The 13,816-nt window shown below is 49.1% G+C and overlaps 3 protein-coding genes across 3 annotated transcripts; all 3 read right to left on the reverse strand.

Moving 5' to 3' along the window:
* Window positions 1-367: 367 nt before the first annotated feature.
* Window positions 368-2,997, reverse strand: CCOS01_13066 (uncharacterized protein; the record flags this gene model as incomplete). The annotated part of the gene is made up of 7 exons (XM_060461212.1): window positions 368-826; window positions 900-1,019; window positions 1,098-1,469; window positions 1,551-2,078; window positions 2,144-2,276; window positions 2,364-2,428; window positions 2,509-2,997. 7 exons carry the CDS (start codon window positions 2,995-2,997, stop codon window positions 368-370), a joined length of 2,166 nt encoding a protein of 721 aa, XP_060308414.1.
* Window positions 2,998-3,456: 459 nt separating this feature from the next.
* On the reverse strand, window positions 3,457-3,721 carry CCOS01_13067 (uncharacterized protein; the record flags this gene model as incomplete). The annotated part of the gene is made up of 2 exons (XM_060461213.1): window positions 3,457-3,481; window positions 3,588-3,721. 2 exons carry the CDS (start codon window positions 3,719-3,721, stop codon window positions 3,457-3,459), a joined length of 159 nt encoding a protein of 52 aa, XP_060308415.1.
* Window positions 3,722-9,620: 5,899 nt separating this feature from the next.
* CCOS01_13068 (uncharacterized protein) lies at window positions 9,621-9,758 on the reverse strand (the record flags this gene model as incomplete). Its single annotated transcript, XM_060461214.1, has 1 exon — window positions 9,621-9,758. One exon carries the CDS (start codon window positions 9,756-9,758, stop codon window positions 9,621-9,623), a length of 138 nt encoding a protein of 45 aa, XP_060308416.1.
* Between the last annotated feature and the right edge of the window lie 4,058 nt (window positions 9,759-13,816).

The following is a 13,816-nucleotide window of genomic DNA, read 5'->3' on the forward strand; positions in this document are numbered from 1 at the left end:
TTTTAAGTCCCCATCCATCAATCAGCTGGGTAATCATCTAAAAGATCCCCCACTCGTGCCCCCTAGGCCGGCACAATAATGATTTAGAATCTGAGATCCATCTCAAGATGGGCTTCCCAGATACACACGTAGAAGCTGAGCCCGTGATACCCATGCAGGCCATATCCATGCAGGTATCCCATCGACTGCTGCAAGGCGACAGGACAATGGTCTCCAGCTTTTCTTCAAATTCTCCGAGATATGAATTTTTTGATTTGCGGATATAGTGGAAATAAATCGGAATAACGCCTAATTAGTTCTTCCCCCGCACTCGGATGTACTGTCGCCTTGCAGCAGTCGATGGGATACTATGTAATAGGAACGTTGTCTAGGGCCCAGCCCTCAAATGAACAGCACCCGGAACAATTGGACCTACCTCACCCGGACAATCATGTTGCTCATTGCAGTCGGGCGCACCCAAGGAATTCAAAACAGTGAGTTCAATCCTTGCCGTCGGAGGTGGCACTTGTGAAATTGTCGTTCTGAAAGGCGGGCGCTCAGTGAAGCCACTCCCTTGCCACCAATCCATGAGCTTCATGGTCAAAGTAGGGCTTCGTTTAATTTGGCGAGGAGTTGTGTTCGTCTCTTCGTGGCTGGATGTTGAAATGTAGGCGCGAATGGAGCGTATCCATCTACCATTCGACAGTTCCATGCAAATGAGAACGAGAGCTGCCATGCCTAGATACATCCACACAAGAGAGATCACAAAATTCCGAGGTGTACGATCGTAGCCAATGATGTTGTCGCAGCTAAAGACAGCTGCTATATTGACAAGCGGTTGGGAGGTCTACCCAATGCCAATTAGTTATTCCCAAATCACGTTAGGGTGAGAAAACAGCGAACATGTGGCCAGAACTTACGATTGTCATCCAAGACGCAGCTCCGACTGCCAGTGACTGCTTCGGCGCAACAACGGCAGCTATAGTTGAGGCAGGAGGAGGGGGAGCGACGGCTCTGTTCAGCTCGATGCGAAGCAAGGTCTAGGCATAAGATCAGCCTTTTTTGATGTCCACCCGCACCTTCGATGGCATCGTGCGAAAGCAGTGAAGGTATCTTACCTCTTTTCTCGAAGTCGAACAGCCCTTAATCATTTCCTCGCATGATGTTTCCAAACCCCCGAGCCTCCGGCGTAGCTTTCGAAGCTTATTGAAGATCCATCGAATTTGCGATAAATGAGGCATACAATCCGGTGCGTCGCCTATTCGGCCTTCCGTGTTCAAAAAGTAGTTGACGTCCGTTGTCATGAATGAGTCACCGCTCGAAACAACGTCTTCCATTTTCTGCGACAGGCCCTTTACTATCTTTTCCGCTCTTAGAATCCCCGCCTCAAAGTCGTCAAGGACATCCAACGCATTAATCAATGCTGGAGTGGCTTGAATATCGCGAGCCAACGTGCGGATTTCTCGTAGAAGATTCTGGTGCCGCTCAGTCTGTAGCAGTTATTATTATGATTACTAGATAAGTCATGCTCTTGCGCATCGACATTATGTTCGAATTTGTCAAGAACTTACGATGCCATTGATCTGCTTCTCGATGTTATCGAATACGCCCATCCACTCTTTGTGTATCTGACTCAGGCGTATCTCCATGACGCGAAGAAAATACGACCGAGGTAGCCACAATGTGGCTGTCGAGCTGGACATATCGCCTTTTCCCCGACACATGGGGTCCGAAAGCTTGACCACACCCATTGACTCCTCGACATCTTGCAGTTCAGCTTCGTAGCGTGCGATACTGTCGGGCGTTGGCAATCCAATGATTTCAACCTCGAACCAGGCCTCACACAGCAGAATACATGTCCATCGAGACTGATCATAACCAGTTACGATGCAGCTGATGTGACTCGAGTAGATAGCGTCGACTTCCTCAACATCAGCCCGGTAGCCGGAAAGGGTTCGAAGGAAAGTAACATCTTCAGAGAACCTCAGATGCTTCCTGTCTGAATCGATGGATCGATGATCGTGCATCAAGGTCTTCGACGTACGCCATACCGAGTAAGGGAGCGAAAACTCCAAGGCAAAAGTCTCAGGACCCTCCGTCTAGGTAAGAAGGAAGTTAGCAATAATACAATGAACGTCAGCGGACCAAGACTCCAAGCTTTTACCGAGAAATGGACGCCAATGGAGGACCTCGACAAGACATAGTTGAGCAAAAAGTCATCCAAAAGCCGATAGAGCGATTCTGGCGCGGACCCAACGAGTGCAAGAACACTCCAACGACTCAGGTCCACAATATAGCTGCAGTAAACCATCAGCATTCTCGCAAGTTTGACGCATCTTAATTTTCCCTCATAGTTCCTACACTTGAGTCTTGATATCACTCACATAAGACGTCGTTCAGCATCAATGAAACCATCTTCTTCTGCAGTAGTAGGGTTTTCGTTGTAGCGCTACAACTGGTCAGAATTGGTTCCCACAATGTCTAGAGGCTACAAGCTCCGAAGATCTCAAGATGCTGTAATGAACTCACCTTTGCTCGCAGCTCCTCCAATAGCCTGAGTGGTGATAAGCTACCAAGGTATGGTCGGAACCGTCCTTTACCATGTGAAATGTTGCCATCGATGATTATAGCAGTATTTCCATTGCCTCTCACGTCTTTGATGTCTCCATGTTGAAGCTCTGTTATCGTTGCACCCCGGAGGAAGGCGATAAGCGGGGCGACGCGATATTTATCTGCTGCCCAATTCTCTTCCGTCCGCAGGAAAAAGATGTTGTCCTCTTCCCCAGGTTCTTCCAGTGTCAGAGGTACATTCGTATTTTTGAGAATTGCCGTGATATATGGTGAATTTTCCCAGTTTCTAGAGATGGATTGCCGCGTGAAGAACCTTTGCGGCCAGAGAAATGCGCCAACTTGCCCCTGCCCATTCTCGTTCGTGCGTTGAGCGTCTCTCGGCTCTAACAACGGAGATGGATGCGGCGAGGCCGAGGCCGAAACGATCGGTCCCATAGACGCGCCCATTGCTACGTTTGATGATGGATCACCTGAAATTGAGTCAGAATATCATAATTCTTAGGTTTGCCGCAGTCTGCCGAGACCAATCTGGCATAGCCACGACTAATATTGTGAAGAGATTCATGCTCACTTCAGGCTGAACCACGACTGAGTTTACACCATTGATATTTGTCTTCTTCAAAGCTTTCCAACTCCCGATATTTGACCTAGCCACGCTTCGACAGGGTATTTGTGATATGTTGTACAGAATCCTTGCAATGAAATCGCTTTTTTGGGACCGTTCCTGGCAATTCCCAACTCTTGATACAAATTATGTTCGTCCAGCAGAGTTGTCTTTCTAAGTCGTGTTCTGATTATGACAGTGGTCTGGATGCCTGCAGTCGTGATGGCGGACGTGGACTCTGGTGACGGCACACCGGGAGCAGCGTGGGTAGCGGCAGTTGACACAAGGATCGACTACGACTGTCATGCCGCCTTGGCCGCAATAACACTATGGTCGAGAGACAACGTTAGCGTCTTGTAATGCTTGAGAAGTGAGTCGCGTGTTCAGCCCTCCTATGGATTGAGCCAGCTGCAGGGCAAGATGCAATACGTACGCAAGTCCAAACGAAGGCGTATTTTTTTCGTGGTGGCTATTGGTGGAACGAGCCGTCAGTGGCCGGGTGAATAGCAATTGCAAAGAGCTAGATTGCAAGTCGGGTGGACGTTGAAAGACGGGAGTAAGTACCATAGCTTCGATGGAGCTCACGCGGGCCCCTTTATGACTTGTCTTCTGCAGCAACGTCCCCTTGTCTTTGCCTCTTCCCGGAACCCTCCAGCCTACTTCAAAGGCTGTCTCTCGTAAGGCGTCTCTGCATATAGGTTGCAACCCTAGACCGAACTTGATCACGTTCACGGTTGAGATCTGAGGCGAGCGATGGGGATTCGACTGAACTTGCGGACTAAGGCGGAGGGTGGTGTGGAGGATGCTGTCGTGGGAATGATTGGGCTGGGCATGTCCTTTTTGGTTGGAAAACTACCGTACGGTCGTTAGGGAGACCAATTGAAGAGGACAATGCCGTCCATTGGCACAACAAAGAAATCCCAGGGTGTACAATAAAAAAAACACAAAAAAATAAATAAAAGGAGAATGCAGCAGCCCGTGGTGTCGGTCAAGACATCCATGATCCGGTACGGAAGACGGAGTACGGAGGTGCGTCCCAAAAGTCATGGCAGTGGGGCCATGGGTTAATCACCCAGTCAACAGGATTGCGACAAGAATCTACTTCAAGCTTTAATCGATACCTATACGGGTTGGGGGGGGTTTTCAAAAGTGGTCTATGCCTCTACCCCAGTAATGGACTATGCTGTATTACATCACTCTACCCGTATACTGGTAGAAGTCTGTAGAGACCCTAATCTGATTAAACTATTCATAATTTCCGTAAAACAGGAGGATAAAATAGAGCATCTGTTCAAATTCTCTTCTGTTCGAGTATTCAGAGTGATCATATGAGTACAGAGTGGGTTAATTCTAGGTAATAAAAACAGAAGGAGGAAAGAGCAGTGTGCCCGGGTTATACTACCCACACATCGTGTTCTAGCTCCTAGGTGTTCTGTTAGGTGCCTATGGCCCCTAAGGGCATTAAGCTCACACCCTTTCCGGGCAATGTTGAAAACCCCCCCCCAGCGCGGGTAGGTATAGAGATATGATTATCGATTAGATAAGAATAGCTACCTTATTGAATATTTATGATTAGATGATACCTTATCGATAGTCGTATGATAAGAGATAAAGATAGGTGCTTGTACCTCAAGGTAGCTTGCCTAAAGTGGGCACCTCCGTACCTAGATCCCCAAACGTTGGGAAGTCACGTGAAAACGGTGAGTTCCGGTGGACCCTGCCACACATGTACATTTCGATAGGCATAGCAAGAGACAACAGTCGAGTCAGTGCGGTCAGGCGAAGATAGGTGTTCTCTTGGGAGTTGAAACGTAGGAATTGATGGCGCAGAAGAAAGTTTGCAGCGAAATGAATAATGGTAATTTCCCGGGGACTCGCCAGGGCAATTTGGCTTGCAATCTTGGCGTGGTTGCCTGGCCCACAAGGCCCGTCGCGAAGATAACGACGCAAGTCGGGTAGGTTGACGGCTCAAATCAGATGAGGGTAGCACGAATCACTGTTGTGGTTCCGGTGCAGAGGTCATGCTGGATTGACGGAAAAGTACGGAGTACGATGCAGCAGTTGAGGGGGTTCCTAAAGGGAGAAGGTGCAAAAGGAAGCTTCAACGCAGGCTTGGGTACCGAGTCATCATTCTGTCACCAACCACGAGGATGGCACGTGACAGAACCACTCCCGAAAGATCCACCTGTCCCGAAGGCTTGGATAATATGCAGAAGTTGGCAGGGAGATCCATACGGAGTACATCCAACCACTCACTGCGTATTATGGGTCATCCGTACAAACGTAGGTTCTCTTTGACTTCGGAGGGGCCGGCGCGTGGATTCGTTAGGTTGTTTGACCCTGTCCTTGGGCAACCTCGCAAATGGATCGCTGGCCGCTGTCCGATGCTATACTATGAAGCTTTCGCCCGACAACATCATGGATTCGTGGCTCCAATAAGGGCACTCCTACACAGAGTACTGTCCTCTCACTGATGGCACTTGCACACGATACACGATGAAGTCATAGACAGCATGTGACTGAAGTTCTTTGGATCGGTTTTGAGCTGGGTCAGGGGCCTTTGGAGAAGCAGGAGCGGCCCAATTCTGCACTTTCGAGATCATTTCCGCGAATGATACGGAGTACCCTGGCTTATATCTCCTAGCCTAACCGCCTGCCGTCGCCTTAAACAACGTAATGTAGACACACAGCCACTCTCCTAACCCGAACCCACCCGGCCTGAGCCTATCTCTATGTACTCTCGGATACGCCTCTATCTCAACCTTGAGATAGCGACGATGGTTGTCCATCTTGAGCGTACATCCTGTCCAAATGGTGTCCCGCCAACCAGCATCAATCACTTCCCCAGTGCAACACAGCTTTTGGTACAACATGTCAATTTTTCGGTGTCTTGGTCTTACTGAGTTAGTGAGACACAACACTCCGACTTCGGCCTGCTAGCTACCGCTGAGGCTGTGTGAGCGTCTCACCGCCATTGTTGCGCTGCATCACTTGCGGAACTCGACGAGCAAGTAAACAACATCGTGCGATGAGCTTCGCCAACCGGCGACCGATGACGAGCGAAACGACTGCCTAGACACTACACTCATCAGAACTCACCGAAAATATCTCTGTTGATGCGTAGCACCACGAACGTCTCAATCGGCTCACGCCACGATTCACAAATGAAGACTCGGCACCCGAGCCAGTGAAATGAGAGACAGCATTCCATGTGACATCTCTACTGTTAGCGGTGCTTTTCTCAGGAGGGTGTTTCCGTGATAGATTTCCCGTTCTGAGCTTTCGGCCTAGAACGTGCGTCTGCCACTCAAATCCGTAGCCTCGATTGCTCAACAACCCGTTTATGCCAGATGGGCAGCGTCATCAGACATAAACTCGCCAAGTCAATGATGGTCGAAGCGGCGCACCAAATGCAGGTCAATTTGCCCGCCGCGGGGCGCACAACGACGCCAACGATCATACCCAATGAATTTTGCACGACGTACTGTGACCAATGGCAAAAAACATCACAACGATGTCGGCTAAAAATGCGGATGCCGCACCCATGTCGAGCAACACCATTACCAAAGTTTCATCCACCCCGAATTCGCATCGTCGCGGCACACCATCCTCGTACTTCACTTACGCAGCACAGTGATTCCATTGGCTCTGTTGCTACCTCGGTAACGTGCTCTTGGTACCCAGAACTCAAGAAGTCCAATTGGTAGCAGCCAATGTTGCCGATAAGATAGCAGTTTGACAAGACCCCAACAATTTCATCGAAAGCATCGACGTTCGACAGCCCCATGACCAGCTTCTTGCAGAGTCCATTTTCTATCAACCAGATGGCCTTACAACCTGAAGAAATGCCGGCTTCCTACTTTGGTCGTGCTGTTGCCGAGACTCGCACCCAGCCTTCATGAAAAACAAGGGCGCTGCTGGTGAATTGAAGCTTTCAGCTGACTACCCTACCTTACCTTACTTCAATTCAACTTGGTAATGCCGACTTTCCCAAGTCCGTTTGGCGCCGCAATCAACCAGTTGAAAATAAACGCAACACTCATGTCAATTGCAAATGCCCATATTTGGCAAAACATACGTGAACACACAAACCAACTATCCTAAGTATCGATTGAGATTTTCTAGATCAATGGAGCAAATGTAATCATTGTGTACCGTAACTATGACCGGCGGGCAACTGCCAGTTGCGATGATCGTGGCGCAGGTGCTCGAATTGTGGCAAACTGCCTCGTGGCTTATGGGCATAACAATCAGGAGGAATTTAAGGTTCAGATGACATGCTTTGATTGGCCAAGATTATTAGACCCCTATCTTTCAAGATGAGCCAAGGTACCATGTACGTCGATTTGGAAGAGAAAAGTCCAACCGTGGACACCAAGAGTGCCTACGTCAGGTATTCTAAGCAAGAGGTACAGTGCATTTTTTGATGGCTTGCCAAGATAGCAGTGGGAGGCTTGGGCAGACGTGTTCCTAATGTCGTCAGCTCTGCTAGAATAGGGTGGCGCCAGATTCCAGCAACTGGAGTAGGAAGACTACAATAGACCCCATAGAAGCTACAATAATGAAGAGAGCGTAGAGAAAGTTGTAGCCTGTCCGCAGAAAAGCGATGATACCAGCACAGCTCAAGATCGCGGCTACATTGAGGTGAGGAGTGGTTGAGATATTTGTCGTTCATATCAGCTATTGACCCCGGACCGTTTGAGATTATCACTCCGACCTACGATAGTTGTCCACGACAAGTATAGAAGTTACCATTCGATATGGATTCCGTTAGGACAGATCTGAAGAATACGAATGAAATAGCTGCAAGGCTCCACGGAGACCTCATTGCATCGACTCCACCCCCCCCCCCAAAAGTGGGTCGGGAATCAGTCCGCCCCGTTGTCGTTGTTATTGTCGTAGCGGGCTACTATGTCGGGATGCGGTTCGTCGTCAAGCAGGTCTTCCTACCAGCTCTCAAGAAACCCCACTCCGGTCTTGCGATGCTGCATGTGATCAGAACCCGTGACAATTGCACTTGTGTGTCTTGAGTAGATCACGTCAAAGGACGTGGCGTCAATAGGCATCTCGGTGAATCTTCTCGTAACCGCGATGTCCATTGATGGTCTTCGAGAGTCCTCATTTCACCTTTCTTTCCAATCGTCGGTCTTCGATTCTGCCGTTGTACTTGAGGCTCTGACTGGGAGGATAGGTTGAAGTAAACCCCTCTTTAATCCTTTCATCTACCCAAAACGTTATTCCCATAAGCCAAACATAGACATGGAATTCCACCACTACGGCGAAAAGAAAATCACAATTTCACTCTTGGCTAAGGGGTGGTTGAGCATGCACTCAGTCATCTCCCTGTCGAGAGACTCCGGAGAGGACCCAGGAAGAGCAAGAATAAAAGAAGGATCTAGGTCAACCACGTAGCTGGAAGAAATAAGGTAAGTATCCGGAGACGTAGACGGGTATATGTGTCTGCCTGACTCATATCAATCTATGTTCTGCCTCGACAACTCACAGTAGATGGTCCATCATCGAGTTCATAGCTCTATGTTCGGAAGCGTTAAATCCGACTTTTCGACTGCTTTTCGGAAGTCGAAATCAAAAGGGCATACACCAGCTCTTTGATCGCCTCTCTCGATAAATGCCTTGCTGATAGGCCTCTAATAAAGGGTCGGAATATCGGTTTTCTGCCTAGGCTGTTGCTGCCAATAAGGAGAGCTACTCTGTTTTCTGGTACCCCGTCTCCATCTTCTTCCAACTGCTGAAATGTTATCCTATTGAGAATATCAAGGAAGATATCAAGTCGGAACTGGTATGGGGCCTAATTGTCTTCTGTCAGCAAGGAGCGCGAATTGTCTTCTTCTTCGGGGCCTTTCAGGTCCTGTTCCATATCTCGAAGGCTGGCGTATAGCCAGGGAGTATTCTACCATTTCCTAGGAGGTTTCCTTCTGTTGGAAAAACTCTGGAGTCATGGGAATGCTCTAGCTTGCTCGACTCTGTTGGGGACTCGCACGCACGTTGAGTGGTTTGGGTAGCTTACTCTGTCGGTCCAACCGATTCTGTTTTGTGATCCGGGGGCTGAAGTGAGAGAGGGTAGCTTGAGGCTGTTTTCACTTGGTGTAATTTCATGTTTGTTAATCTCCCGTTCTTGAGATCGGTGTTGTTTCCATCAGCTCTAATCACTTCGACTATGATGATGGGACATTTGATGGCGTCTCGCTCCGCAACTTTTTGAATTAAGAATGATACAGTATTGAGCCCCCGGCAATCTTTTGTATCATTATTATTTTCTCCGATCTCGTCTTCCGCCTTTGAGACCCGGATGTTCGTTATCGCGATTCGTTTCTTGTTGTAAATTTCTCGTTCAGCCAGGAATTCGATGTGCAAAGCGTTGTTAGAACTTCGCGGGTCATTCTCTTATACAGTACCATGCAAATATCTTGCAATGGAGTTCAAAACTTTTCCGCATTTCCCACTATTACGTATGATCGTTGTGGGTGTGTTCGTCGCGGGCAGTATCGCGGTGAAAGTGTTGTCGAATTTGCAGTTTGTCCACTCGACAGCGCGAACACCTGGGGTATCCGCAACTGACGCAAGGATCAGTCACTACAGTCATGCCTCCCTGACCGCAATAGCACTGTCACTGCTATCAGTATGTATCTTAGAGATTTATCGTTCAGGCAGTTCGCATTGAGAAGTCTGCAAGCAGCAACGAGATAGATGTAGGGATAACGCACGCAGGTCCAGCGGAAGGCATACTTTTTGCGCGGCGGCTAGTGGTGGGACGGCTCGTCAGCGGCTGAAAGGTTGATTTATGAGAGAGTTCATGGGTTGGGAGTTGGGAACATAGACAGAAGGGCGCATTATGTACCATGTTTAGGACGTAATGGGTCCCTCTCCAAGCTTCCCCTTTGAAGACAACCAAGGATCTACCGTCGCCCACGGTCCAGCCCCTCTACAACACCCTTCTGCAGTCGCTATTGGATTATCTTTGCAGAAGGTATGGTGTGTCTGGAGATCATGCAAATGATCAGACGGACAATTCGGCCAGCAAGATTAGGGCGGCCTGACTATGTTAGGCGTCGATGGCGGTGAACATGCGGGCTTGAGCGGTTGGGTGGTGTGGAGGATGCGGCGAGGATTGGCCAGGCGTCCGCTCCGCCCACTCTTCGAGGCGACTAATAGGGTACTGATATACAATGCTGGACCTTTGCCAGGAATCCAGATGTATCGAAGAGTGTATCACGAGAAGGCGATGGCCTGTCACAACGCGTAGGGTGTTTTTGTTTGTCGAAACATCAGAACGAGATTGTACGATTCAGGAGAAGATGGCAATGGATCTTTGATCACCTGACAAAGACGCTGCATCAAACACAAGGTTGGGTGTTCCATGGTCCGGTGGGGCAGATTGTTGAGCTCAATCCTTGGTCACTAAGCTGCTCGAATATACTTCTATTTTTCTACGAAGTATTGTTTTGGAACAACTTCTGTGTCCGAGCAATCAAAACAGGAAAGTGGATGCTGAACCGGCAATCGTACTAAGATAACGGGTTTGCACAGCCGTAAAAGCTTACAAGACAGAATCGAGGGTGACATGCTATCCCACCTTTTTGGAATGCTAGATGGCGTCAGCACATGCACTTCCCTCTTACTTCCCTCTTTTCTTTTCTTTTTTCAGTACTTCCCCCAGTCTCCCAGTTTCGGGTGGTTTTCAGCACAGAGATCATAGAAGCTAACCCGGATTAAAGACATCGTATTTGCTCTCTCTGCTTTCCTCTTTCTACATACTGAAGAGTGGAACGCGGAGATACCGGGCATGCTACTACCGGTTAACTTTCGTTTGGGTCACCTAGGCCAGATTCTCAGCCTTGTTGTCTGCTTACACGAGGATCGCATCCAGATTTCCGTACTTAATTATGCGACGTTTGATATTCGCGCGCGAAATCGGGGAAGGCTTATAGGAATTGGCAATGTCTGCGCCTCTATGCTTTAGGGGTCAGGGGGGAATTCATGGACGTACAGATCAAACCACACTCCCACGGGTTGCTCTCAGATTGATTGATGCTGCCATGACCGGTAAGCCGGTGAGCGGTACAGGGGTTCCTGGTGGCTTGCGGCATTGCCATTTCAGTTCTCAGTAGGTAGCCACGTAGCCTAATGTCTGCATGGTTGCCTCAAGTACCACATGTAGATAGGTATTTATGGTACGTATCTGTAAGGCGTGTTGCGCACTCGTTCCTTGACTTACTTTTGTGAATGATAGGAGTTTTCTCGAGATGAGACAAAGGACGAGAAGGGGAAGAGGGAACCCCATCTCAGCATTTTCTCCCAACAGGAGGTCGTGCATGGTCAAAATGAGAAAATCGTCGCCTCCCTTGACACGGCGGTTCATTTCTGCCAAACGACGTTAAGCTAGCACGTAGCTAGTTCGCCTCAGCTTCGCGCTTACCCGACACGCCCGATCACCACCAACCGCCACGTCTTTGAGCATTCCGCCCGATGTCGTGGCTCCAATGGTCACTCTGCGTGAAAACCAAGCTTTCTCATGACTTAGGTATCTTACAGATCGAATCACATCTTGAGACTTGGCACTTTGATTCCGGCGACTCGCGAGTGATACCTAGCCACGTGCCACCCTGAGTCCCAGGCCTGATTGTGCATTTTGACCAGCAGGGCGTTGACGACGCATCCATAGGTAGTCATTAAGCCCTTGTCTGCTGGTGGCCTTTTTGCTGCAGGCCATTTGATGACTATAGCTACCTTCCTTACAGTACTTCCCAACCCGAATGCACCAGATTCCTCACAAGAAGCCGTCAAGCAGCAAGAGCTGGGAGGGTCCTATCACAAGATTCCATACATGGAGTTGAGACCAAATGCCGTGCGGCTATGCCAATCTCTCAGTAGCTGTGGCACCTCAGAATGATACATGTCAGACATTAACATCCGCGCGCATCATTCGTAGTATACCACTTCAGTCTTCAGTGCCTCAAGCACATTCATGAGGATCTTACGGCAGACCTGCCCGATATCGGTAACGACAATCGCCATGGAAAATTACCAGTAGCAACAACACGACAAACGAACACCACTATCGTGGGATGGCACCACAGAAAAAGCTTCTTCTAAATGGCGATCACAGTGGCCTAGACAGATCGATCGCGCCCGTCTCATCGACTCCACCGCCTCTCACCTCTCACATTTGCGCATCGTGCCCGTACACTGAAGCTGCAGGCTGCAGGAAGAGCTTCGCCCCGAATGAACGACACGCGCAGCAGTCCGAACCCATGTGATCTTTTCGTAGGCGTCATTGTTCTTCACGATGCTCTAGAAACCAGTACTCTGGTTACGACCTTGGCCACCTCGATGTGTTTACTCACACCTGGACCGATTACCCCCAAACAGCTTGATCAATGGGTGAGAACATCGTAGCTTTAGTGATGATCCTCGCTTCGACCTGCCACATCGGTCCATTCGCCCGCAGCGAAACACCGCCTGTATTCCGTCTCTCTTCATGACCACGCACGCCACTGCATCTCACTCTGGTAGATCCCCTTCAGCTCCATAGAAGTACGTTTCGTGGATAAGCCAGAAAAGCCTGACAGCCTGTTAGGACTATTGGCAACTGGCTACCGGCATCGCACTAGTTGATGGCCCTACAATTGGCCCTGTCCCACGCTATTGCGGCTCCCTGCTCATGATGTGGTGAAGCTTAGGGTTTTCCATTGGTTATGACGGAATTGGCTCCGGATAGATCCGTAGCAACTAGGTACTTGCGTTACGCGCTTTTGATCCTGGTACGAAGCAGGGACTCGGTCAAATCATGGCGATTTCGCAAGTCCCACAGCAGTAATACCACCATCGAAAACATGGGCAACTCAGCTCTGAGTTTGGCCGATTAGCCCAGTCGGATGCCCGGGATAGCATAAATGAAAAGCAGCGACTAATAGATGGACAGAGATTGAGGGATACCAATCCCACGAGCCGTGTGCGACACAAGCACCCTCTCCTGCGATTGTGTCGTGTGTTAAATCAAGTTGAAGTGCAGCCTGGTTTTTTCTCCAGCGTTCATATCTTCTTTCGAGCAATACACTTGCCTTGATGAGCTATAAGTAGTCTAGTAAGTAGCAGCATCGAGTCCCTTCGAAGAAAAACTGGATCGTCTTCCGATGTCGTAACGGTTGAGCCCGGCCCATCGTCCACAGCCTGACTTTGACTCGCTAAATAAAAGTTTGGACCATACGGCTTGTTTTTTTATCGTAATCAATCAGATAATTTCAAAGACTTCATAATTCGCGTTGAGTACAGACAACAGCCTTGGGCGTTAGCCCATTGAGGGTACCTTAGCTCAGTACCCCTTCGATCAGGATTTCACCACTCCGGAAGCTCCAGGATGAACCCAGGGCATGTGACTTCATTGTTGAAAAGATCGCAAGATGAGATCTTCCTATTTGTTCACCAATTCGCTGAGATCACAGAAGCGTGCGGTCACCCCCGTAATTATAGTGCGTCAGGTGTTGTTCCCATCCTCTTCTCTCCATGTAGACACGTACAAGACAAATGTTATGAGATCACGAGGAACTAGCCTTCAGGGAAACTGAAGTCCTTCTGGAAGTAAATGCATTCAGGTTCCATGATCTCGACCATAGCACTCTTTCTCTCAAGGCTCCTACCTCT

Source organism: Colletotrichum costaricense (assembly GCF_030867565.1).
Source record: "Colletotrichum costaricense strain IMI 309622 chromosome Unknown Scaffold_16.1, whole genome shotgun sequence".
NCBI classification, from domain to species: Eukaryota; Fungi; Ascomycota; class Sordariomycetes; order Glomerellales; family Glomerellaceae; genus Colletotrichum; species Colletotrichum costaricense.